Source organism: Rana temporaria, chromosome 4 (genome assembly GCF_905171775.1).
Source record: "Rana temporaria chromosome 4, aRanTem1.1, whole genome shotgun sequence".
In the NCBI taxonomy this organism is placed as follows: Eukaryota; Metazoa; Chordata; class Amphibia; order Anura; family Ranidae; genus Rana; species Rana temporaria.
Genome location: NC_053492.1, coordinates 219,637,250 through 219,664,015, shown reverse-complemented (window position 1 = coordinate 219,664,015; position 26,766 = coordinate 219,637,250). Strand labels below are relative to the sequence as shown.

Here is a 26,766-nt window from a genome sequence, read left to right as displayed (position 1 = left end):
TAAGTGTCAATAATTTCCTCTTTCATCGATATGAAAATTATTTTCATCTACTAAATGAATACTAATTGAATCTGGCATAACAGTTCAGCCTTTAAAATGGAGATTGGGGAAATTAAATGATTAAGAAACAAGAAAACAAAACACTATGAAGAGCAGAGATGTGGTATAATGTACTTATAAGTGACTAGAATAATTAATGCCTATTTAGGCAATTATGTGCTTGGTTCTTATAAGAAAATTATTTCCAAACAAGTCAAACTGCACAGTGAAATACAATATGTCACATGGGTAATATATTTTGTGAAGGTTTGTATTGCACTGTGAATGATAATGGTGCAAAAACATATATTTATGTGTACAAATGAGGCACCAGTAGTCCTTATTGCGAACTCCCAGTAAACAAATTGTCCACATTTTACCCTAAAAATTTGAATAGACATTATGAAAAAGTTTGAAATTCTTGTACAGACTGTAAATTCTAGCTATAACTCAATGACACATATAATGCAGTTAAATATAATTATTGTACAGTAAAACCTTGGTTTGAGAGTAACTTGGTTTGAGAGCAATTTGCAAGACAAGCAAAATGTTTTAAGAACTGTTGCCTTGATATACAAGCGATGTCTTGATATAGAAGTAGCGTCATGTCACAACTGAGTATAAAAAAGAAGAGTTGCCTCAAAGTGTAGCAATATGGTTACATTTAATGAAGGTACAACATTTAGCAACTTAATGCTACACTTAGAGGCACCTCTCTTCTCTTCTATACCCTCTAAAAAAAATGCTTTGATATACAACTGCTTTGGATTACAAGCATGTTTCTGGAACACATTATGCTTGCAAACCAAGGTTTTACTGTATATATTTTTGGATACAGCTAATTGTGGATTATTAATCCATTTTTTTGTATACCCATAGATTACTCTATACCAGTCTGGACTTGAATCCCATATAGAGAATATAATAGTACTGTCATTGATCACATTTCTTTAAAACAGCAATTCTCAACCAGTGTTCCTCCAGATGTTTTTAGAGTGCCTGACTGGCCACCAAGGCTACTAAACAGAGCCAGCAACATGACAATAATTATCTGTTTTAGCTGTCTGTAAGGTGGAATTCTGCCCATTACTGTAAGGATTTAATTCTTCCCATTACTCACCAATGTAAGGCTCATTTTTCACACTGACCCAAGAAATGCTTTAAGCAGGGGTTTCTCTAAACCTTTTTTAGTTTTTAATTTTTTTTTTGGGGGGGGGGGGGGGTTTAAAAAGGATGTTCTAGCAGGGTTTAAATGTATATTTTGTATTATATATTATACCTTGAAAAGGAACATTAGAAGTCTGTATAATATGTTCACAATATCACTGCACAATGCACTTTCTGAACAAATCTAAATAATGATATAAAATAAGGAGCTGTTTAGGTCACTGAATGCTAATGGAATGCAAGTCAACAACTTCACTTCACTGCAAATCTGAAATTACAGCTCTGATGGTGCATATAGCACACTGGATTACTCTATCCTCGGATGCCAAGAAGTACTTCAGGATTTACTGGTTTTCTAAATAGCTTTGGCTGTTTAAAAGAAATTTCAGCTTACTCAAAAATCAACTTATGCAAAGTGCTAAAGAACATAACCATTAAGTCAGAAAACCAGGCGAATATATGTATACTTTTAATCCAGCTGTGCCTTCTTTCCAAATTGTTAAATGTGTTCTAAAATACTGCTAGTAGAGCTGTCTGATATCTATCTTTATATTATCTTCTTACAATCCCCTGCACAGCAGAAATCCTATTTATAATGTTATACACTGTAAGCAAATCATGTTCTCAGGCTCTTTCCATTTCAAGTAAAGTTTCTGAATCTGGCATAATTTATCTCTCCAAATAATCGGCTTTAGATACATAAAAGGGTTTAGATGGAATCATGCATATTAAATTGGGAAGGTATGATAGTTGAAAGTGCAGTTCTATGTTTCTAAATGTAAAAAAAAATCACCCAGTGAAAAATAATTTCTTAAAAGAGTACAACATTGGGGGTACGGTGTTAGCCAGCACTATAGAAGAAAAAGATTTGGGGGTGCTTATTTCAGATGATTGCAAAATGAGCAAAAAGTGTGACCAGACAGTGGGAAAAGTGAAGAGAATTCTAAGATGCATCACTAGAGGGATCATCAGCAGGAGGAAGGAAGTCCTGATTCTCCTATATAGATCTTTAGTAAGACCTCATTTAGAATACTGTGTCCAGTTCTGGAGACCACACTTACAAAAAGATATTGATAAAATAGAAAGAGTCCCGACCTGGGTAACAAAAATGGTGAAAGGTCTGGGGAATAAAACATATTGAGAGCGACTTCAGGAAACGTAATATGTATAGTCTGGAGTAAAGAAGGGAAAGGGGAGACATGATTGAAACCTTTAAAGTGGTTGTAAACCCTTTACAACCACTTTATGCTACAGGTAAGCCTATAATAAGGCTTACCTGTAGCTACCCAGGATATCTCCTAAACCTGCACAGTTTAGGAGATATCCCCTGTCCCCTACATGTGCCAATGTCATCGGCACATGCACACTAAAGTAAATTGAAGCAATGGCACGCATGTGCCGTTGCTTCAGTCAGTGTGCTGTTACTGGTGGCTCCTGCGCGCATGCGCGGGAGTGACGTCATCGTTGCTCCGGTCAATCACAGCACCGGGGCCCTCAATACCCAGAATTCACTCCAGGAGAGATGTCGCCAGCTGGAGGGAGTACGAGCACCGGTGCGGGTGCTTCGATGTAAGGTAAGTAATTCATAATGAGCTAGTATGCTATGCATACTAGCTCATTATGCCTTTGTCTTTCAGGTTTTTTTTTTTTTAAATAATAGCGTTTACAACCACTTTTAATACATCAAGGGGGTAAATAATGTTCAGGAGGGCAGTCTTTTCAATATGAAACCAAAATCAAGAACACGGGAACATGACCTCAAACTAACTGGAGGAAAGATCAAAACAAATCTTAGAAAGTCAACAGCAAATGACTTCAAACATGCTTGGGACAAACATAGATCTATACTCAGACAAAAAAGTTAACAAAAAAACAAAAACAAAAAACAAACAAGCAAAAAAAAATGGACAGACTTGATGGACTACTCAGTCATTTTCTGACGTCACATTTCTATGTTTCTATGTTTCTATAGTTGGAAATATCTAATCATGAAATACTATTTTGTCTATAAACCATATATTTCTGGATACATGACTTAGGTTAACCAATAAAGAGTATCACTTAAACTCCACATTTTATGCATTGATTGCTTTGATGTCTAACACTATACAATGCTTTATGCTAAACTTAGCTTGAAGCACCACAAGCCTTTGCCTAAAAGTAAAATACATTTTTGCCTGCATGGAATGTAGCATAATGTAGATTAATATTTTCAACAGCATTCATATATGGTCTTATGTACAAACTATGCTGCTGTAAATAGCTACCAAGTAATCTATTCATAAATACAGGACAGAAATAGGGTTCCTATACCTACGTTTTAAAGTATTTACCAGTCATTTTTGTCTTGATTTCTACTCCTGAAAACCTGAAATAATGGAGGTGATTTACAACAGGAGTAGAGCAGGGGAATGTAGTGAAAAATCACTTTAGAAAGAATACCGTGTAAGGAATTGCAATGGTAAAACTGTAAAATTGGAAAATGAAAAAATTCCTCCCGGTCACCGCTGGGGGAGCTGACATGTTTCCTCTGCGTTTCTGCTGGGTTCGAAGCTCCGGAGCTGTGAGTGTCCGAAGCCGAGATCACATCACTCCCTCGAATGCATGTGAGAGTCCTCTTTCCGGCAAGGTCCGGCAGGATCCACTGGACCTTCAGAACGCATGCACCGCTGACGTCAGCAGCTGCATGCAAGGTGAATCTCCTAAGCCATACAGGCCTTATTATAGACTTACCTGTATGTATAAATGTGCAAGCGAGGCATACAACTGCGTTAACCACAGCGTTCAGTTCCCTGTGTTTTGAAAGCATTGATGCAACAAAGGCAATTCCTAATGTTTCAGTATAATGTTTACATCCCTTCTGTCAGGTTTCCATTAACACTAACATAAAAGTAGATTTCCTTGTCCACACAAAATCAACAGGAAAAAATAATTGCTTTTTAGATTACATGGACTTAAAGCATACCACAAAGGTTTTGAAATATAATTTTCATCTGAAGCCCAGTGCAAATCAATAGGTTTGAATTTGTTAAGAATAAGGCATTTAACAGGATAACCAAGTGGATCAATGCATGCAAGTTGTAACCACATCTGTAAACCAGAGTTGTAACGATCATCCCATGGGCTAACTTTATCCACTAAAAATGTAGAAATTTGATATATTGTTCTTGCAGTTCCTATGTGACTTGTAAACTAATTTAAAGATTAACACAAATATCCAGTCATATGCTGTATAGTTTTTATTCTAAAACTGATAATAATAATAATAATAATAATAATAATAATAATAATAATAATAATAATAATAATAATAATAATAAAGTCCTTATTCACAGAAGGCATTTCAATGGCAAAAAAAAACTATTTGGAAGTTAAAGTAATGGCAATTAAATATTGACATGTATCAGGAAATTAACTATATGGCCTCATTTATACAGGCATACTAGGGCTGTGTTTGCTTGCACAGGATGCCCAGGTGTTCTATGCATCCACCTGCACACAGTTCCACTAATGTCAGTTGGGACTCAGACGCTTCATGGACACAGCCTCTGCTCTCAATTTGACATTTGTGTGATTGCAAGTGCATACAGGGGCGTGTCACGACACTCACGTTGTCTGCATTCGGGGAAAAACCCAACCACAGGGGTGTCAACTTGGCAACAGCAGCTGTGTCCATGCAGCAGCTGCATCAATAATGACATGAATGGGACTACCCCTATACCTGTGAACCCAGTGCAGGCAAACAAAGCCTTTACACTGCAGTACACTTAGAGTGCTTGTAAAAGCAATTTTTTCGTAAAATAATAAACAATTTATACTTACCTGCTTTGTGCAATGGAATTGCACCGAGTGGTCCTGAACCTCCTCTTTTGGGATCCCTGCTGGCCCTCTAGGCTCCTCCTCTCCTCCTCCTCCTCCTGTGTGTGCTACCATGGCGAGTTGCATCCATAGACACACACAGTGCAGCTTGTGCCTGTCCCCCACTCCCTCCTCTCAGGATTTTATTGACAGCAGCCAGAGCCAATGGCTCCTGCTGCTGCCTTTGTGTCCTGTGGGAAGATAGAGACAGAGCAGCAATGCAATGGAAATCTGAGTGTGTTCTTCTGGGGAGAGGTCTATCATAATGAAGCTGTTGCTATGCTCTGCATGGGAAAAGCACAGGTTCCCTTTAAAACAATTCTGTTGCTAAAATGAAAGTTCTAAAAACATGTTGCCCTGCAAAGAAGATCATAAGTACTTACCTCTTCTGCTCGTGCTGACAATCTGCTCTATAGTGAAAAGAAACGGTCAGCTGAAGACTTCTCACAACCTGTCACTTCTGGTAGTGCCCAGTAGTGAAGTAAGGGCTGGTGATACTCTTGGAAGTATGTCTGAGAAGGTTCTTTTTTATCCTGGTCTAGTAGTTTATTCATCTCATTTATCCAGACCTTGTAGCTAGTCACAATCAGTTGAATGTGACTAACTACTACCGCACTAGAGGTACTCCTGAATGTGTCACTTTCTGAAGAAGTATCAGGCACCTGTTCCTTTTCAATTCAGCAGTGTGGGTTTCAAGAAAGATAAGTATTTACCATCTTATTAGCATTAAAACATTTAAGCAACAGAGTGGCTTTAATGTATTTGTAGTGTGATGGCAAATAGAATGCGATATATAGACATTACTCAACTAGTAGGCACAATAGCACTGCAGTTGCTGTTGAAGAGTCAACTTTATGTAATGAAACATATTTTTCTTAAAATTTCATGTATTTAATTTTAAGTACTGTTTTGTAATACGTTGTATGTGCAGATCAACTTAACAATTCCTATGTCAACAATCTTCACAGTATGTAGGAAGTGCAGTTTTTTACACCTTGATAATTTTCTGAGAAGAGGCTATATAATATATGATTTTAGTGCAATACAATAGGTTTTATTGTGCACATGGAATACCTAGCAACTGTAGTTTTCAAATCAGTGTACTTAAATAGATGCATCTAGTGTGCACAATTATATGTATAATTTAGCTGTTTAAAGAACATAGCTTTGAGATGAGTGTTCTTTTGCTTACTGAATAAAGCAGGATCTAGGAATAGAGGGAGCGGAGCTATCAATAATCCACTAAGGCTAGGTTCACTCTAGTGTAGCTGTGATTTGATCTGGTTTTCAGTGTGACTTGGTTGCGTTTTTGATGAAATTTTCAAAATACTGCATTTTTTGGTAGGGGAGGGAGACTGGATGTTAAGGAGTTTTAACAACCTGAAAAAATGCAGCAAAAAACATTGCAAATACTCATGTGCCAGCAATTTTGTAAGTTTCCATTGAAGTCTATGAGGCCAAAATTGCCTTGCAATCACACCAAAGTAGCACTGGACACTTTTCCCAAAAATGTGCCATGCTGAGCAGCATAAATGTGAATGACCACCATAGAGAATAATGTGATTTCCATTGCAATGTGATTCTGTGTGACTCAAGTCGCATCTGAAATCTTCACTAGATGGATGCCCTACCAGAACAAGAGAGCCGCACTGTAATCGTCTTTCGGTTATGAACCGGTAATAAAGTGGTTAAAGTATTTCAGCTTTCTATCTTCCTGTTCATAGAACATTGTATCTTGAATGAATGAATGAATGAAAAACGTATAAAGCGCGGCGCATGCGAACTGAATCGCTTCTGGGCGCTAGTTGTTCGTGTCTCATGACATCAAAAGAGCAGAGTTTTGATCTGTCTTCTGAAAGTCAGGTGGTTTTCCTCCAACCGAATGCTGGTTGGTAAAGCGTTCCATAGTCTCGGACCTTGAAAAGCAAACCTTCTTTCTCCTTTGGACTTGTATTTGGTTTTTGGAACCTTGACCAGATTTTGGTCAGTGGATCGCAGAACGCGATTCGAATTGTGAGGTTCTATCTTGTCGCAAAGATATTGCGGAGCCTTCCCATGGATGCACTTATGTGTCAGGCAGAGTGCTTTAAATGCAATTCTGTCTTTTACTGGCAGCCAGTGAAGGGTTCTCAACGAAGGTGAGATTGATTCCCATTTTTTTTTCCCAGTCACCAGTCTGGCGGCCGTATTCTGAACGACTTGCAGACGGGAGATTTGGTACTTTGGGAGTCCGAGGTACAGGGCGTTAGCATAGTCCAGTCTGGAATTCACGATTGTTCCCACCACGACTGCTACGTCTTCTTTGGGGATAAATGGAATAAGTCTGCGTAGTAGGCGCAACAGATGGTGCGCTCCGCTGACTACTGACCCTATTTGTGCGTCCATTGTCATGAAGGTGTCGAAGATGACCCCGAGACTTTTGACTTTGGAGCTAGGGGTGATGATTTGGCCCAGAATGGGCGGCGGTGTCCAGGTTGTTGCCAGTTGACTCTTTCGGCTGGCGTGAAACATAAGGAGTTCTGTTTTTGAACTGTTGAGTTTAAGATAACTCTTTGTCATCCAGTTTTCTATCAAAGAGAGACATTTCTCTAAACTGGGATGATGATCCTTTTTGTTGCAGATGCGAAAATACAGTTGCGTATCGTCTGCATAAGAGTGATAGAGTAGTTCTTGGCTACTGATAATATCAAAGAGAGGGCGAAGATAGATGTTGAAAAGCACCGGTGACAGGGGGGATCCTTGGGGGACTCCACATGACCCCGTGCGCTTTTCCGACGTGAAAGAACCCAATTTAACTGTTTGTGATCGGTTTTCAAGAAAGGAAGAAAACCATGGTAAATCACCTTCTGCGACTTCTGCTACCTTGGCTAGTCGCATCAGTAACAGTTTGTGGTCTACCGTGTCAAAGGCTGCGCTTAGGTCCAGCAGAACCAGGAGACAAGATTCTCCTTCGTCTGCGGCCTCGAGGGCATCGTCCCATATTTTGAGTAAGGCCGTTTCTGTCCCGTATCCGGGACGGAAGCCTGATTGTAATGGATCCAGTAGATTGTGGGTATCTAGATGCTGTTGCAGCTGTTGTACCACTACTTTCTCCATTATCTTGGAGAGAACATTTAGGCCTGTTATGGGACGGCGGTGAGTTGGGTCCTTGGGATCCAGGTTAGGTTTTTTCAAGATGGGCTGGATTGTGCCCTCTTTCAACAGGGATGGCACTGTGCCTTCCTTAAATGACTGGTTTATAAGCTGTGTGATGGGTGGTGCCAGGATGTCGGCACATTCCTTCAGCAGTTTGGTGGGGATGATATCATTGGGCGATGTGCTGTTCCGCAAAGCACCAATGATATTTTTTGTGGTATCGATGGAGATCGGTTCCAGAGTGAACTTTGTTGATTGTAGCGAGTTTCTGTGGGTGTTTTGTGGTTGATGGACGGTGGGGTTGAGGGGGGTATTGTTTTGCAAGATGCTTTCCCGGATTCTTTCAATTTTGTTGATGAAGAAATCCGATAGTTCATTACAGAACTCTTGGGTGTCTGAGTTGGGGACTTCAAGACATCCTGGATTCATGGTCTGGGTGACCATCTTGAAGAGTTCGCGGGGGCAGTTTAGGGCGCTGTTAATCGCCATAGAAAAATGATGTTTCTTGGCTTTGAAGATTTCTTTATGATATCGTGTTGTTATTGCCTTGTAGATGATGAGGTTATCCTCTGCAGGGCTTCTTTTCCAGGCGGCTTCCGCCCTTCTGCGCTCTTGCTTCAGAAGCGACAGCTGGTTGTTGAACCAGCCAGACTTTCTTTTTCGGATGCAGGCTTTGCGTTTCGGTGCTACTAAATCGGCTGACTGTAGCAGGGCTGCGTTTATGGCATCCAGTGTATCTGCGGCTGTTTGATGTGGATGGATTGTATTGATTCTGTTTCCCAAGGTAGATTTAAAGAGTTCCGAATGGAGCTTCTTCTGAGATCTAGCCCAGTGTATTGTCACCGGCTTGGGTGCTTTTATCACTGGGGGAATTTTGGAGATTATGAAATTGATTGCATGGTGGTCTGTCCATGGCAATGGTTCATTTTCTAAAATGCTTATTTTCAGATTTTGTCTGAAAATTAGGTCGAGTGTGTGACCTGAAGCATGTGTTGGCCCGCATATAAGTTGCTGTAGCCCTAATCCCTCCAGGTGATCGATGCAGGCGTCCGCAATGGGATCCTTTGCGGAGTTGGCCCACAGATTAAAGTCCCCGAGCAGCAAAAGGTGTTTGCTGTTAAGGGTATAAGTGGATATAAACTCCGTTAAAGATGGCAAAAACTGCGATTTTGGCCCAGGTGGCCTATAGCAGAGGAGAATGTGAACAGTCTCCTGGGGGGAAGTTTGAAGTTGAAGAGTAAGGGTTTCCATGAATGGAAGAGGATTTTGAAGGGCTGGCTTAGTGATTGTAATGTGATTCTTGTGGATCACCGCCAGGCCTCCTCCTCTTTGCCCTATTCTGTTTTCCGTTATAATGCGATAGTTTTCTGGCACCAATTCTCCGAGAATGGTGTTGCAGTCGTCTGAGAGCCAGCTTTCTGTAATAAAGAGGCAGTCTAGATCGTTTTGTAGTAAGAAATCGTGGATTTCTAATCAGTGTTTTACTGCCGATCTTGTGTTGATCAAAGCACATGATATGTGCTTGAGCTGGGTTAAATAGTTTACATTTTTGATGGTCGATCGTCAATCGAATCTCAAAAGTTGCTCTATTTTTAAGGCCTTTTTGGTGACGGCTGGTAATGCTGTTGCGAATTGTCTCAGACCCCGAATAGAGTCCGCAGAGTATCGCAGATTAGCCATTGTCGCCAGTCACATTGTCGTCAGTCTTTCCTAATTGCGGCGGCCGTGAATGAGGCCTGGTCTGGCGCGGATGCGGGAAGAGCCGCGAGACGCCGGACGTGATGGGTGGAAGACTGTCCAAGTGAGCCGTCACTCGTTGAGTCTTCTCTCCCCGATTGGTCCAGAGGAAGGCGAAAAACCCCAGGCGTGCTGTGCCAATCTGCAGCGATCGGGGGAAAAAATTTCTTCCTGACCCCTTAACGGCGATCGGTGCAACCCTGGATCAATTGGCTAGGGGGGTGTGGGGGGGGTCTTAGTCCTGTTTTTTTGAGCTGTGTCTGCAGCACCTGAGAGCTGGGAGGACCCTGCCTGGCTGCACTATCCCTGGGGAGAGCCGACTCATTTGAGAGCGTCCTGCTCTCACTATCCCTGGGGTGAGCAGACTAAGATGAGGGCGTCTGCTGCACCGCTGAATCTAAATAGCAAGAGTTCCAACTTTATTAGCTGCAAGCTTGTTCTGGATCAGTGATTGAAAAAAAATAATGAAGACTCCTGTCTTACCTCCTGTTTCAAACTCCTGGTTTTTAACTCAGGCACTTTTGATCAAAGAATGCACTTCTGATCAGAGAGTCCACATGTGAAGCCACCATCATTGGGAGCCAGCTCCTCTGGGAGCTTGTACAGCTACTTTATACTCACCTGTGAAGACCTGTGAACAAACACACACCTGTGAACAATTAAACCCTCCCCTTAATTAGCAGAAAGGAAAAAGAAAAAAAGCTGTTTAAAAAGTGTCAGAGAAAAAGAGGGGAACAAAAATCTGCAAGCAGAAGCAGATGATAGCCAACTCCTGGTTTTTAACTCAGGCACTTTTGATCAAAGAATGCACTTCTGATCAGAGAGTCCACATGTGAAGCCACCATCATTGGGAGCCAGCTCCTCTGGGAGCTTGTACAGCCACTTTATACTCACCTGTAAAGACCTGTGAACAAACACACACCTGTGAACAATTAAACCCTCCCCTTAATTAGCAGAAAGGAAAAAGAAAAAAAGCTGTTTAAAAAGTGTCAGAGAAAAAGAGGGGAACAAAAATCTGCAAGCAGAAGCAGATGATAGCCAACTCCTGGTTTTTAACTCAGGCACTTTTGATCAAAGAATGCACTTCTGATCAGAGAGTCCACATGTGAAGCCACCATCATTGGTAGCCACCATCTTCCAATGGTAATCTACTGATTCTGATGAATTGGCAGTATGGGAACTTATATTTTATATTTTTGTGTGGAAACTTTTTCTTTTGGAATCTGTGTGTTTTTTTGTATGCAAAGCACCATTCTCCAGTGTCAAAAGAACATCTGAAAAGTTGGTAGCTGTATTCCAAAGTGAAAGAAATCATGAGGTGACGTACATCCAGTTCTGCCTTAAAATCTTGTAAATCTACCTTTGTGCAGTTGAGGAATATATCATCTATGTACCTGAACCATGTATGTACACGTTCCATGTACTATGGATAACCATGTAGATATCTCTCCTTGAAATCTACCAAGAGATTAGCATAGCTAGGGGCCACTTTGGACTTTTTAGCTATGCCTTGATATTCCTTATTGAAGCAAAAATATTGAATTATAGCCACAATGGGGCGTCCTGGTGTTTTTGTTTGGTGCTTGTTGATCTTTGGCAGGGAGTAAAACGAAGTAGTTATTGGAAATGGTTATGTAGTCAAAAAAAAATTGAGTTTGTGCCTGAAATGCCTTGTTCTGAAGCATGTGTAATAACCTCATCTTTTCTATCTATTTATTTTTCATGCTTTAATATTGCATTTTCATATTTATTTGCAGAGTTATGATGATGATTTTGGAGATGACTATGATGAATTAGGTTATGAGGATTATGACAGCACCTACACAACACAACCACAAAGGTATGTTATTTAGTCAAAAAATGAATATACTATACATGAAACACAGCAATGTAAACCTAGTGGCACACATTCTACAAGGTATTTGAGATTCTGATTGGCACAAGCACAGGTTTATTAGCTACTGAATGTTCTCTTTAACAAACTGGTCCCCAAAAACCCCATGAAAAGCACTTCTAAATGTAAAACTTGATTGTATTACTAAGCATCAGATTATACTCATGTCCTAACACCCATGAAACAAACAATTTCCATGGATATCTGGGACCTTCCACATTTTGAGAGGTTACATCCAGACTGCACTGGACTGGATCACCCTTTTCTTATCTGCATATTTTGATAGAAACCTCCTTGACCTATACAATCGATACAATGTAGAAGACCTCCATCAAGCCATATAATATATACAGCTTGAACTTTTATGTGGGCTACATTGTACTGTAACTTATGATTTATACTGTACTCGTGTCACTTTTGGTATTCTGAAAACCTTCCTGCTGGCCGTACACATATATGCAGCCTCTTGGCGGATGGACTTTAACGCAGAGAGGCTGCATATATGTGGCCCTATTTGAACACATAAATGTGCTGTGATGTGCTGAGAGGGTGCTCTCTGCACACACTCAGAAGTGTAACTGGTAGCTACCAGAAAGTTCACAGTGCATACTTGCGATCAGGAGCTTTCTGATCATGCAATCGCTGTGACTACTAATCACAGCGCTCACATGATCGAAATGCCTTCCTCTGCATCCCGGCATTTAGAACCCCTAAAAGGGCCAGGAGACAGCTACATGAAGGGGTTTATGATAAAAAAGATGGAACAGGACAGGTAGTGAATATAAACCTATCATTGCTAGAACTATATAGCAGTGGTCATCAACCCTGTCCTGCAGGGCCCACTAACAAGCCAGGTTTGCAAGATAACTGAAATACATCACAGCTGATATCATTTGCTCCTCAGTGATTGCAGTATTCCCAGACTGCATCTCCCCAAGGTAATACATAAAACCTGGCCTGTTAGTGGGCCCTGCAGGACAGGGTTGATGACCACTGCTATATAGGATGTAAGTGAGCACACTCACATCAAGATCTCAGGCTAATTAGGAAATGCATGGTAGCCTTATGCAACATTGCTGTGTTACTTTAATCAATAATATATGCCAATCTTTTTTTTTTTTTTTCATGTTTTAATTTCTCTTCATGCAGCACTACTGTGCAGCTCCCATGAACTATGTATTGAGAATTCACTACAAAAATGCAAATTGGTGACATTTTGTTAGTGAGGGGCAACGACAAAGATGCATTTTTTGAGACATAATTTATGACACTGCAGATTTAGTTGGAATACACTGGTTCACTGTAAAGCTACTTATAATCTGATAACCTTGAAATGCAAGCCTTTTTTACTTTAAAACTCGGCAGTACAATGTAATTTTTTTTATATAGTTTACGTATAGATTTATTTACAGTATAGTAATCAAGTATGATGCAGGGCATGCTGGGCCAGATTCACGTAGACTAGCGGCGGCGTAACGTATCGTAGATACGTTACACCGCCGCAAGTTTTCATCGCAAGTGCCTGATTCACAAAGCACTTGCGATGAAAAGTACGCCGGCGGCCTCCAGCGTAAGCCCGTGTAATTTAAATGGGCGTGTGCCATTTAAATTAGGCGCGCTCTCGCGCCGGACCTACTGCACATGCTCCGTTTCGTAACTCCCACCGTGCTTTGCGCGAAGTGACGTCATTTTTTCGAACGGCGACGCACGCAGCGTACTTCCGTATTCCCGGACGTGTTACGCAAACGACGTTAATTTTTAAATTTCGACGCGGGAACGACGGCCATACTTTATACAGCAATACGATTGCTGTGTAAAGTTAGGGCAGGTCAAACGAGGACTAAAATTGAGACGGGAAACTAGAGTAGCGGCGACGTAGCGAACGCGAAAAACCATTGTGGATCGCCGTAACTGCTAATTTGCATACCCGATGCTGGTTTACGACGCAAACTCCCCCCAGCGGCGGCCGCGGTATTGCATCCTAAGATCCGACAGTGTAAAACAATTACACCTGTCGGATCTTAGGGATATCTATGCGTAACTGATTCTATGAATCAGTCGCATAGATACTCTGAGAGATACGACGGAGTATCTGAGATACTCCGTCGTATCTCAGCTGTGAATCTGGCCCGCTGTGTTTACATGTATTATTCCCTGGGTGCTCCAGTATTTTTTTTTGTTTGCCACCCACTACCTCTGCATTATTTTTACCTTTCTCCATGCTATGACACTAGTACCATGAGTGCCTCTATGGTTATGAAATAACAGCTGCTATGACTCCTGTTTTTTAGCTCCTGATTGCAGCATTATTTTAATCATCTTTCTTTTTCTGAGATTCTGTTATTTACAAATATTTTTGTAATATTTTTTTGAAGCTAATTCTCTATTTACTTCTTTTTTTTAATTGCTAAAGTACGTGGAATACCTTTAACAGCAGTAGTGTAATAAACTGACAATTTTGCTGCTATTATTTAATTTTTATTCTTTTCTTGCTCATAAGCCGGAAGTTGTTAGCTTTCTTCTTTTTTATGTTAGAGTTAAGTGCCAGTTCTCTTACCCAGAACACACAAAGGAAATAATTGATTAAAGGCTTAATAATATAGTGTATAATGCTAATTACAGTGTAGAGCTGAAAGCCTATGTTTCTCACCTCTTATCTGCAACGTGCATCAAAAGCACAGTTACCTAACACAAAGGAAGCTAATTCATGTGAGTTGGTTCAGTACATTCTCTTGCTTTTCTATTCTGCTATTCAGCAAAAATCTTGAAACATTGCTTTAATAACAATCTCCACATCACTAGGGAATAAATATATTGAACGCTTTGCTTTTGTGATAGAATCACTATAATACAAAGTGAACCTCGGGTTTCTTGTTTTAGAAACTGATGTCATCACACAAAAGAACAATGTGATCAATGGATACAACTTTTGATCGAGGGAGATAAAAAGTGCTGATGTTGCTAGGTTATGTCAATGGTGTTTTATTGTGCTAAGTCACCTCTAAACCAGCATCCCTAAGGACTGGTATAGGTTAATAAAAGCTGTAGTGAGCAAATAGGAAAGTCTATGCACTTAATTAGCCACTTCTCTCTATTGTGGATAAAACAGAATTTAATGATGTTCATGTTGACCTGTAACATTTTCGTTTATTTATTTAGGATAACTAGCTGAAGTTTAAATATACAGTATATTTGAAATATTTACATCTCAGCTGTTACATGCTCAAGGATCATAATGTATTAATTATTTTGTTCTCATAATTATTATTTTCTGATTATTTTCTGATGCCCAAATCATTATAGCAGAATTACTGCATTAAAAGGTAATATAGTTGAAACAAGGTGCAAATCTGAGCAAGTCCATAAGTGCTCTTTGCATGGATTAAGCCCTATAAAATTGTTGAATCCAAAAAGACCTACACGTTGTGCTTCCTGGATGGTAAGATAAACACGCTTTTGAAATTCTGAAATGTGTACAAAGAAGGGAGAACAATTACAGAATGTTCAATGTGTTTTATTAAAGTGTTGACAAGTACATAGTAAGTAATGTAGCTAAATACATACACATAAATCTTGACCTTTTATTAAAGGGTAACTCCACTTTCGTAGGAAAAACAAAATAACAAATAAAAAAATGAATATAGCATTTACAGTTGCTACTTAAGTAATATTTTAATTAAACCTAGGTTCACACTGGTGCCTGGAAAACACTGCATGCGATTTGTGTGCACATCACATGTGATGTCTTTGCGGTGTGATTTCAGCCATACATTACAAAATGGTGCAGGAACCTTTTTTCCCCTGCACCTGGCAATCGCCATCTGTTTTGGGGTGTTGTTAAGATAACATTGAAACTTACAGAAGATTGCATGGACACCGTTAGTGTGAACCAGGGCTTAATGTCATTAAAAAAATACCTTTCCTTCTCAATCTGCAGCCTTGTAATTTTCAGTAAAATCCCATGCAATTTGACAACCTGAAGATGTTCTGTACACAGATGGTGTAGAGAAAGCTCCCAGAAATGTAATTCAGATATAAGTTAGATTTTGAGGCATTGTCTTCAACAAAAATTAAATTTTGGAGAGAAACTGCCAACGGGAAGTCATGACTAAAGGGATTCAGACCCTGCCACTAGCCACATTAGAACACTGCAAGTGCAGAAGCTGACTGAAAATAATAAAATTCACTTTGCCCATTGACACAGACAAACAGCTATTTCTTCAAAATAACAACACATAGGAATCTGTAACTAAACCTGTTAAAATGCTTGCAATGTAAATAGATCACCCAGAGGGGATTCCTTTTTTTCTACTCTAAGGACACGGAATGGACTTAACATTATTAGATGGCTTCCAATGTTTTCCAGTCCTTTTTATTGCCTGGGAGCTTACATTGTCATGATAGTCTTAGTTTGCTTTCAAAATGGTTACTTTGTTTGGAAAAGATCCTGGTGTGTATGAATAGTCTTACATACTTATTCATGTTCCACACCCTAGTTACCATTATTGATGGAATTGAAGGAGAGAGTAATGCCGCGTACACACGATCAGTCCATCCGATGAAAACGGTCTGATGGATTTTTCCATCGGTTAACCGATGAAGCTGACTGATGGTCAGTCGTGCCTACACACCATCAGTTAAAAAAACGATCGTGTCAGAACGCGGTGACGTAAAACACAACAACGTGCTGAAAAAACGAAGTTCAATGCTTCCAAGCATGCGTCGACTTGATTCTGAGCATGCGTGGATTTTTAACCGATGGATGTGCCTAAAAACGATCGTTTTTTTTCCGATCAGTTAGGTATCCATCGGTTAAATTTAAAACAAGATTGAATTTTTTTAACCGATGGATAAATAACCGATGGGGCCTACACACGATCGGTTTGGTCTGATGAAAATGGTCCATCAGACCGTTCTCATCGGTTTGACCGATCGTGTGTACGCGGCATAACTTCAAAAGGCCGGAAGAGGCTGGAAGGGCATAGCTTCTAGACATTTGTATTAGTCTCGCTAAAATTACTCTCAACATGTTCATTATTCTTCAAATACCGCTAGTAAAATGTACATAAAACCAAAACGTATTCATTTATTTGTTTTTGAATAGCGGAGAAAAAGGCCAAAAACCCCTGTCAGTTTCTATTTTGCTATCTTCATCCTGGTGGGGAGATTTCACTTTGCTTTCTGTCCTTGGGATGCAACAGGAAGTATGAGCAAAAATATATAAAGCAAAAACACCTTCCTCCGTGAAGATAAAACTGAGAATAAAGTGCAAACCAAATTCACCACCTGAATGTGAATTGCCTGCTCACCTCTGAGCAAACAAATTAAGTGAAATGTCACTTTAAGACACCTTAGATCGGTCAGTTCACGTACGTTCGGATACCAAGCAGTGGCCCACAGTATTGACTGAAACTCTCCCCATAAGAAGATTCTTAGAACAATCAGTTCACGTACATTCAAATTCCAAGCAGTGGCCCACAGTACTGACCAGAACTCTCCTCATACAAATTTTCTAAGAATGATCAGTTCACGTACGTTCAAATTCCAAGCAGTGGCCCACAATACTGTCCGGGACTCTCCGCATAAAATGATTCTCAAATAAAACAAAATAAGATCATTGCTCAGGATTGCTAAAATATCTTTGAATCTAGTTCAACAGATAATCTTACTCACATTTGTTCAGTAATAAATGCATATTGTACGATCAGTTTCACAAGCAGCTTGTTCCTCCTCACTACACATCCAGTGTATCGAGTTACTGGTAGTGTCGTCACTGGCTCCTACTGACGCATTGCGTCACAGGTCACGTGACTTTCTCAAGGGAAATTAAACATTTCAAACGTGCGTTTATTACTGAACAAATGTGAGTGAGATTATCTGTTTAATTAAATTCAAAGATATTATTGCGCGATGATCTTATTCTGTTTTATTTGAGAATCATTTTATGCGGAGAGTCCCGGACACAAAATAAGATCATCGCGCAATAATATCTTTGAATTTAATTAAACAGATAATCTCACTCACATTTGTTCAGTAATAAACGCACGTTTGAAATGTTTAATTTCCCTTGAGAAAGTCACGTGACCTGTGACGCAACGCGTCAGTAGGAGCCAATGACGACACTACCGGTAACTCGATACACTGGATGTGTAGTGAGGAGGAACAAGCTGCTTGTGAAACTGATCGTACAATATGCATTTATTACTGAACAAATGTGAGTAAGATTATCTGTTGAACTAGATTCAAAGATATTTTAGCAATCCTGAGCAATGATCTTATTTTGTTTTATTTGAGAATCATTTTATGCGGAGAGTCCCGGACAGTATTGTGGGCCACTGCTTGGAATTCGAACGTACGTGAACTGATCATTCTTAGAAAATTCGTATGATGAGAGTTCTGGTCAGTACTGTGGGCCACTGCTTGGAATTCAAACGTACGTGAACTGATCGTTCTAAGAATCTTTGTATGAGGAGAGTTCCGGTCAGTACTGTGGGCCACTGCTTGGAATCCGAATGTACATGAACTGACCTTTATAATGTGTCTTAAAGTGACATTTAACTTAATTGGTTTCCTTGGGAGGTGAGCAGGCAGTTCACATTCAGGTGGTGGTGAATTTGGTCTGCACTTTATTTTCAGTTTTGTCTGAATTTATCTTGTATAGTTATTTTGTTTTAGAGGTTGGAGGTGTAAATTTGTAAGATGAGTCCAGGAATTATGTTGCAATTTTTAGACAGGTACCCCATGAATTGATATTAAAGGGTAACTCCACTTTCATGGTAAAAAAAATGCAAAAAAAATGCAAAAAAAACAGAAAACAATATAGCATATACAATTGCGACACAAGTCATATTGTAATAGAATGTTATTAAAGTATACATTTTCTTTTCAATCTGCAGCACTGTAATTTTCTGTACACCTGCAGGTGTTCTATACACACAATGAGTACAGAACACACCCCCCCCCCCAGAAACATAATTTCCTGCTTGTGTGATTTGCTCACTAATTTTCCCAGAAGTCTGCACTAACTTTTCATTTTTGGTAAGAAACTCCCAATAGGAAATAACGTTTAAAGGGATGCAGACCCTGCAACTTTCCTCATTAGAGGCCTGATTCTGCAGCAGCTGGTTTATAATTATAAAACCACTGAGCACAAGGGCACAAAGGAACAGTGATTTCATTTGTGCTGTTTCATTATTGTCCAGGTTGTGTGTGTTTTATAGTACTGAAGTTTTATGAGTTGAGATAATCTGCTGCATGAAAGTATTTTGATAAGTAGGGCATTCCTAACCTTCCTTAATTCGAGAATATCTGGTTTTCTATTTCCTATTGGAAAAAAAAAGAATGTAAATTGCTATTGTAGAGTTACAGATTTATTGTTCTGAGAAAGATCTGACTGTGAAACAGTGGTATCAAATGGAAAAATTCACTATATAGTGTCTGTTTATGAAGCAGGGAAAAAATGTCACTGCTTCATTCTCTGGCATTCTCAGGCCTCGTACACACGGCCGAGGAACTCAACGTGCCAAACACATCGAGTTCCTCGGCCAGTTCAGTCCTGGAGCCACCGAGTACCTCGGCGGGCCGAGTTCTCCCATAGAACAACGAGGAAATAGAGAACATGTTCTCTATTTCCTCGCCGAGGTCCTCGTCGGCTTCCTCGGCCGAAAGTGTACACACGGCCGGGTTTCTCGGCAGAATTCAGCCAGAAACTCGGTCGGAAGCTGAATTCTTGTGAGACTCTGCTGGAATCTTGTGAGACTTTATGAGATTACAGTACCAGAAATTCACAGAAACACTGAAATGTCAGTTTATTAAGCAGTGGTAAATTATGACTGCTCAGTACACGGACAGATGGTGTGGTTAATGCAAAAAAAAAAGGAGTCCCCTACATAGTATATACTATATATATATATATATATATATATATATATATATATATATATATACATTATACATACTGTATATATGTATACACATGGTTACTGTCTTGGGGGGTCTGATCGAAGTAGAAGGAAGTTAATAATCTTCCTTCTTCCCCCTCCGATCCCCCCAGATTCTCTCTTCACTCCCAGATTCTCCACCTCTGAGCTGGTGAATTGGGGAATCACACATATTCTCCCCCCGATTATCTCTGTTTCATAAACTGTTTATGGACTGAGGATCACTGCTGTTCACTGCTTCATAAACGGACAGCTAAGTGTAGAATTATTCTTGACCATGGAAGCAAAGGTCAGATTTTTTATAGGATGAGTTTGCAGATCATTAGTGTTTACATGCAGAGTACAATTTCCTTTCTTGGTAACTATTAACCGCTTAAGGACCTTGTCTGTTTTTCAGATTTGGTGTTTACAAGATTAAAACATTTTTTTTGCTAGAAAATTACTTAAAGCGGGGGTTCACCCTAAAATACAACGTTGTACCATGCCATTCAGCATACCAGCGTGAGCTACAGTATGCCTTTATTTTATTTTTTTGTGCTGTACTCACAGTTTAATCGATTAGTTCGTTTCAGACTCACGGCGGGGAGTAGGCGTTCCTATGAAGAGGGGAACATGATTGACGGCCGGCTATTGCGCGTCACGCTTCCCGAAAATAGCCGGAGTAGGACTCGGCTCTTCACGTCACTATACGGCGCCTGCGCACAGACTAGGAGCTGACTGCGCAGGCGCCGTAAAGAGCCAAGTCCTATTTCGGCTATTTTCAGGAAGCGTGACGCGCCATAGCGGGCCGTCAATCATGTTCCCCTCTTCATAGGAACGCCTACTAAAGTCTAAAACTTAACTACCGTATTAAACTGTGAGTACAGCACAAAAAAATAAATAAAGGCATACTGTAGCTCACGCTAGTATGCTGGATGGCATGGTAGACAAAAAACATTTTTTTTTTAGGGTGAACCCCCGCTTTAAAACCCCCAAACATTATATATATTTTTTTCTAACACCCTAGAGAATAAAATGGCGGTTATTGCAATACTTTTTGTCACACAGTATTTGCGCAGCGGTCTTACAAGCGCACTTTTTTTTGAAAAAAAAAAAACTTTTTTGAATTAAAAAAATGAGACAACAGTAAAGTTAGCCCAATTTTTTTTATATTGTGAAAGATAATGTTACGCCGAGTAAAATGATACCCAACATGTCACGCTTCAAAATTGCCCCCGCTCGTGGAATGGCGTCAAACTTTTACCCTTTAAAATCTCCATAGGCGACGTTTAAAAAATTCTATAGGTTGCATCTTTTGAGTTACAGAGAAGATCTATGGCTAGAATTATTGCTCTCGCTCTAACGATCGCGGTGATACCTCACTTGTGTGGTTTTAAACACCGTTTTCATATGCGGGCGCTACTCATGTAGGCGTTCGCTACTGTGCGCAAGCTCGTCGGGACGGGGCGATTTAAAAAAAATGTTTTTGTTTTCTTATTTATTTTTATTTATTTTATACATTTTTACACACAAAAAAAAAAAAAAAGTTCATTTTTATTCCTATTACAAGGAATGTAAACATCCCTTGTAATAGAAAAAAAGCATGACAGGTCCTCTTAAATATGAGATCTGGGGTCAAAAAGACCTCAGATCCCATATTTAGACTATAATGCAAAAAAAAATTGTCATTTTAAAAAATGACAACAAGAAAATGTCCCTTTAAGAAGCATGGGCGGAAGTGAGATTTTGACGTTGCTTCCGCCCTGCTATGCTATGGAGACGGGTGGGGGCCATCTTGCCCTCACTTGTATCCCAGCCGAGCAGGGGACAGGAACCTATCGCCTCCGCCGCTGCCAAAAGCTCCAGTAAGAGGCAGAGATTGCGGGAGAGCGACGGGAGGGGGGCCACTCTCCCGCCGCTGATAACGGTGATATTGCGGCAAATCCGCCGCGGAGACCACTATTATCGTTTACAGGACTGCTCACTAAAAAAGATGGATATCTCGGTTGTGGCAGCAGCTGCTGCCGTTACCGAGATATACATCTTTAAAAAAATGACGTATATATACGTGAGCGGGTCCTTAAGTGGTTAATATTGATGGCTCAGTCTCTACAATCCCTGAATTTATCTAATGTGATTTCAAAATATGCACTTTAGGTTGCATCTTCCTACTCCTAGGGGTTAATCTAAAAAATGGTGCAACAGCCTGTTGCACAAATCACTTTATGACACTTTATTTGTGATATCTATGGCTGCTATGCATATTTATATAATCCATATTTAGCACTATATTTAACTGGTTGCTTGCTTCTTCTTGGGCCTGGCACAGTGGCACACGCACATGCACAACATGATGATCATATTCAAGAGTATGTACCTGTTAGGCTGCACTCAGTGCAAATCCCTGCTGGCTGCTGCTGCCTGGGGGTTCCCCTTCTTTTTCTGGTGGTGAGGTCACAGACCCCCGCTCCTGGCCTGGGGGAGATGATGCCGGCCGCGCAGAGGAGGGTAGTGTTCCCCTTCTTTTTCTTGTGACTCGTGACACTTGTCCCTTCTCCTCACGAGTCACGTCACTGGTCACAGACCCCCGCTCCTGGCCTGGGGGAGAAGATGATGCTGGCCGCGCAGAGGAGGGTAGGCAGGGAATTAGGTTCCGCCTCCACCAGTTACCTTGCTTTTTTCTCCTGTACCAGGAAGTCATTGCGCGCCTGTTGCTCCCGTAGCAAGAAGCAAGTGCCGTGCCGGCGCCGCCGGGGGCGGCCGCGAGAGCTGAGAAGTCGCCGCAGGAGTATGGGGCTGGGGCCGCTCAAATCCGGCCCTGCCCATGCAATGTCATTTTCGGTATCGGTTACTGGTATCGGAGCATTTTCGCAAGTACCGATACTCATGAAAATGGCTAGTATCGGCGCCATGCATCCCTACCAAAAATAATAAACAATTTTAGAAATTTTCCAGGTTAATAAGCAAGCGGTTAACACAAAAGGCCACAGGATGCTGAGCACTGCTACTGGGGACATGTAGCAAATTGAAATAAAAAGGAAAAACTGTGTAGCAGGGAGATTATTTTATATATTTCATTGTGACTTCAAGGGCAACATAGGAAAAAACACCATTCAAATCGAATGCCAAATCCCATCATTGTGAACCTAGGCTTCGTTAGTCTTTTATTTAAAGCACACATTTGATTGCATCACATATTTATTGATTAGATAATGAGCCAAAAGGGTTTTTGGTCATACTTGTACATTTTGAGTATACTTTTCACACAAACCTCATGAAAAGGTTCACAAAACTCAGCTCACACTTACTAGTTCAAGCTAATCTCAGGACACATCTACTTTTCAGTATGTGCTTCTTTTCTTTGCATCTACTTAGGAAATTTTTTTGCTTCAGGCTTGCTAAAGATTCCTTACCACAAAGCTCCCCTTGGGCAGCAAAGAGACATGCTTTATTGCAAGCAATTAACCTATTTTATTTCCCTGCACAAGTTTTAGACCCTTTTATTAACAGGTTCAATACACTTGTTACTTTTTATAGATCAAATTAAGTAAAGGTTAGATAAAATGCAACCACAGTTAACATATTTCATCCAGAATCTTGTCTCAGCCTGAAGTGCAGTTGTCAGACAAAGTCAAAGACTGCAAATACGGGCACACAGATAATAGGTGTCACAAAAAGAGCTGCACATAACCTTAACAGACCTACCTAAGTAGAGTTCGATTGCATATGCTTCCACATGACTAGTTTCAACTTGCTCATAATTATAACAGTCAAATAAATATCAACAGCAAAAAAATGCATCCAAAGTCGGGGGTCGTCTTATACGCCGGTGACAGTCTCCGTCTGCTGCGAGCATCCATGATTTGAAAGCCGCGCCTTCTTCTCAGACTGTCTTGTGATAGGCGGAACACAAATTTTCCCAGCAGCGCCTCTGTTCTGTGTTCCTCCTATCACAGATGCCTTCTCATCCTCGGACGAGAGGATGTCCTTGATAGGCAGAACACTGGACAGAGGCCCTGCTGGAAAAATTTGTGTTCCGCCTATCACAGGACAGTCTGAGGAGAAGGCGCAGCTTTTTAAATCATGGACGCTCGCAGCAGACGGAGACTGTCACCGGCCTGGAAGCCAGAAGCTGCAAAACGTGAGTGATAGCACAGTTGGGGCAAGTGATGGCACAGTGGGGGCAAGTGATGGCACAATGGGGGGCAAGTGATGGCACAGTGGAGGACAAGTGATGGCACTGTGGGGGCAAGTGATGGCACAGTGGGGGCATGTAATGTGATGGCACAGTGAGGCATGTAATGTAATGGCACAGTGAGATCTGAAAAAAAGCCTGTTTCTGTCAGCGGTTGTTCTGGCTACCCCTCAGCTTTCAGAAAGACTAGTAGGAAGGGGGTAGTCCTATACGGTGAGTATATCCCAAAACCAACATTTTTCCTGGAAAACTAGGGGGTCGTCTTATACGCCCAGTCGTCTTATACGCCGGCAAATACGGTAATGCTGGTCCTAGGATTTTGTTCCTTCAACATAAAACGAACAGTCAGGTACTCACATTGTGTTAAAACAGTGTATGCAGTGTATTCCCAGATGAAGTCATATGACAGCGATGATACACGTTATACACAGGACACCGGAAGTGACGTAACAGCACAAGTTCGCTACTCGTTTGTGGAATACACTGCATACACTGTTTTAACCCAATGTGAGTATCTGACTGTTTGTTTTATGTCGAATAAACACCCTTAAGTTTTTAAAACATACTGCACCAGAGAGCCTCTTCTCTATTTCTCTACTCTTAGGCCCCTTTCACGTCTCAACGTAGTCTGCCAGCTCCTGCCAGCTCAGTGGGAGATCTATCCGCAGGTCTCCGCTGAGCCGGCGGATGACAAGTCCCTCTCTGCTCACTGAGCGGGTTGGGGCTTGTGTAGCACTGCTGCTACTCTCCCTAGGAGTGGCCGTCCTGTAAAGATGACTGCAAGAGCACAGTGCAGACTGCTCAGTAAGGTAAAGAAGAATCCTAGAGTGTCAGCTAAAGACTTATAGGAGAACTTAAGGCCATCTGTCCACCAGCTGAAGCTCAACAGAAGATGGGTGTTGCAACAGGACAACGACCCAAAGCATAGACGTAAATCAACAACAGAATGGCTTAAACAGAAGAAAATATGCCTTCTGGAGTGGCCCAGTCAGAGTCCTTACCTTAACCCGATTGAGATACTGTGGCATGACCTCAAGAAAGCGATTCACACCAGACATCCCTAGAATATTGCTGAACTGAAACAGTTCTGTAAAGAGGAATGGTCAAGAACTACTCCTGAGCGCTGTGCACGTATGATCTGCAACTACAGGAAACGTTTGGTTGAAGTTATTGCTGCCAAAGGAGGTTCAACCAGTTATTAAATCCAAGGGTTCACATACTTTTTCCACCTGCACTGTGAATGTTTACATGGTGTGTTCAATAAAAACATGGTAACATTTAATTCTTTGTGTGTTATTAGTTTAAGCCGACTGTGATTGTCTATTGTTGTGACTTAGATGAAGATCAGATCACAATTCATGACCAATTTGTGCAGAAATCCATATCATTCCAAGATATTTCACATACTTTGTATTGCAACTGTATTGTTTGTGGCTCCGTATGCCCATTCAGACATTTGGCCACCTCTCTCTCCTGATTGGCTAACTGTCTTTGATTGACAGCAATGGGGCTCAGATAAGTATTAGGGGGTGCTGGGAAGGCTGCTGCACACAGAAGTTTGATTATCTTAATGCATAGAATGCATTAAGATAAAAAAAATCTTCTGCCTTTACAACTCTTTTTATTACTGTGGCACACGCAAAATTCTCACAGACACCTTGAACTTTAGAACAATTCTCCTTCTTATTCTTCAAAAAAAAAATAAACTCTTCTATTACATATGATTTTTTGCACAAAGCCTATATTAACTGCTTGCCGACTGCCCCACGTACATGTACTGTGGGGCAGCGGCTCCTACAGGCAGAATCACATGCCTGTAGTCTTTTTCACTTCTTGGTTTGCAGCTCGCATGTCTGCCGCCAGCTACCAACTACCACTGTGCTTGGACATATCGGGAGCCAATCAGCGGGTCCACTGATCATTCCTGACAGAGGCAGAACGGCAGTCTGCCTATGTAAACAAGGCAGATGTCCGTTCTGTGACTAGTAAGACAGAGATCCTGCTAACAAAAACACACATCTCTGTCTTCTCACAGTACAAGCCCCCCCCCCCCCCCCAACAAACACAGTGAGAACGGATTCCCTAGGGACACATTTAACCTTTTGATTGCTTCTGATGTTAACCCCTTTCCTGCCAGTGTCATTAGTACAGTGGCAGTGCATATTTTTTTAGCACTGATAGCTCATTTATACCCCAACTCGCAAAAAGTTTCTCTGAATATAATGTTCTTACCCATAGCAAAAAGCCCCTTAGCACACATATACCCACTCCCTCCCCTGAAAAGTCGACCCCCTCCGAAGCAAACATTTTCTGCAGCACAAAAAATCTCCCACTTTCCTTACTGACCCCAAGCAAATATCCCTACAGCGCAAATCTCCTCTTCCTCCAACCCAAGCCCAGTCCTTTATTGTCTCCTGCAAAAATTGCTCCCTCCCATCCTAACCCGTCCTAAAATTTACTGGCTAGAACACAGAAACATGGGTTCCCAGAAGACTGAGGGAAGTCCTTGCAGGCTTTATCTTTGCCTGTGTCATGTAACACATCAGAGCTGTAGAGGAGTCTATCAGTTTCCTCCACTCTGCACTGCTGCTATAATTGGGGTCTGACAGGTGGTAGGTGTGCAAACTAGGCAGACACAGCTCCAAGATCTGAGATGTTGCCTTAAAAAGGCAATTTCCCAAAAAAGAAATACTGTACTTCCTTAAAAGGGTGGCACCTAATAAGAAGTATACTACTTATATTATTATACGACTCTATTAGGCTATGTACAAAACTGAGGGTGAGGAATCTCATTCCATAACTCCTTATTGCCTTAAAACATA

At 40.9% G+C, this 26,766-nt stretch overlaps 1 protein-coding gene across 2 annotated transcripts in view; it reads left to right on the top strand.

The window, feature by feature from the left end:
• KHDRBS2 (KH RNA binding domain containing, signal transduction associated 2) overlaps positions 1–26,766 on the top strand; it is a 346,045-nt gene that overhangs the window by 299,884 nt on the left and 19,395 nt on the right. For both annotated transcript variants that reach the window (XR_005748660.1, XM_040349894.1), the window contains exon 7: positions 11,694–11,776. Coding sequence is in view for 1 of the 2 variants with exons in the window: in XM_040349894.1 (XP_040205828.1) it covers positions 11,694–11,776 (83 nt within the window). In the remaining variant the exon portion in view is untranslated. The remainder of the gene's footprint in view (positions 1–11,693; positions 11,777–26,766) is intronic.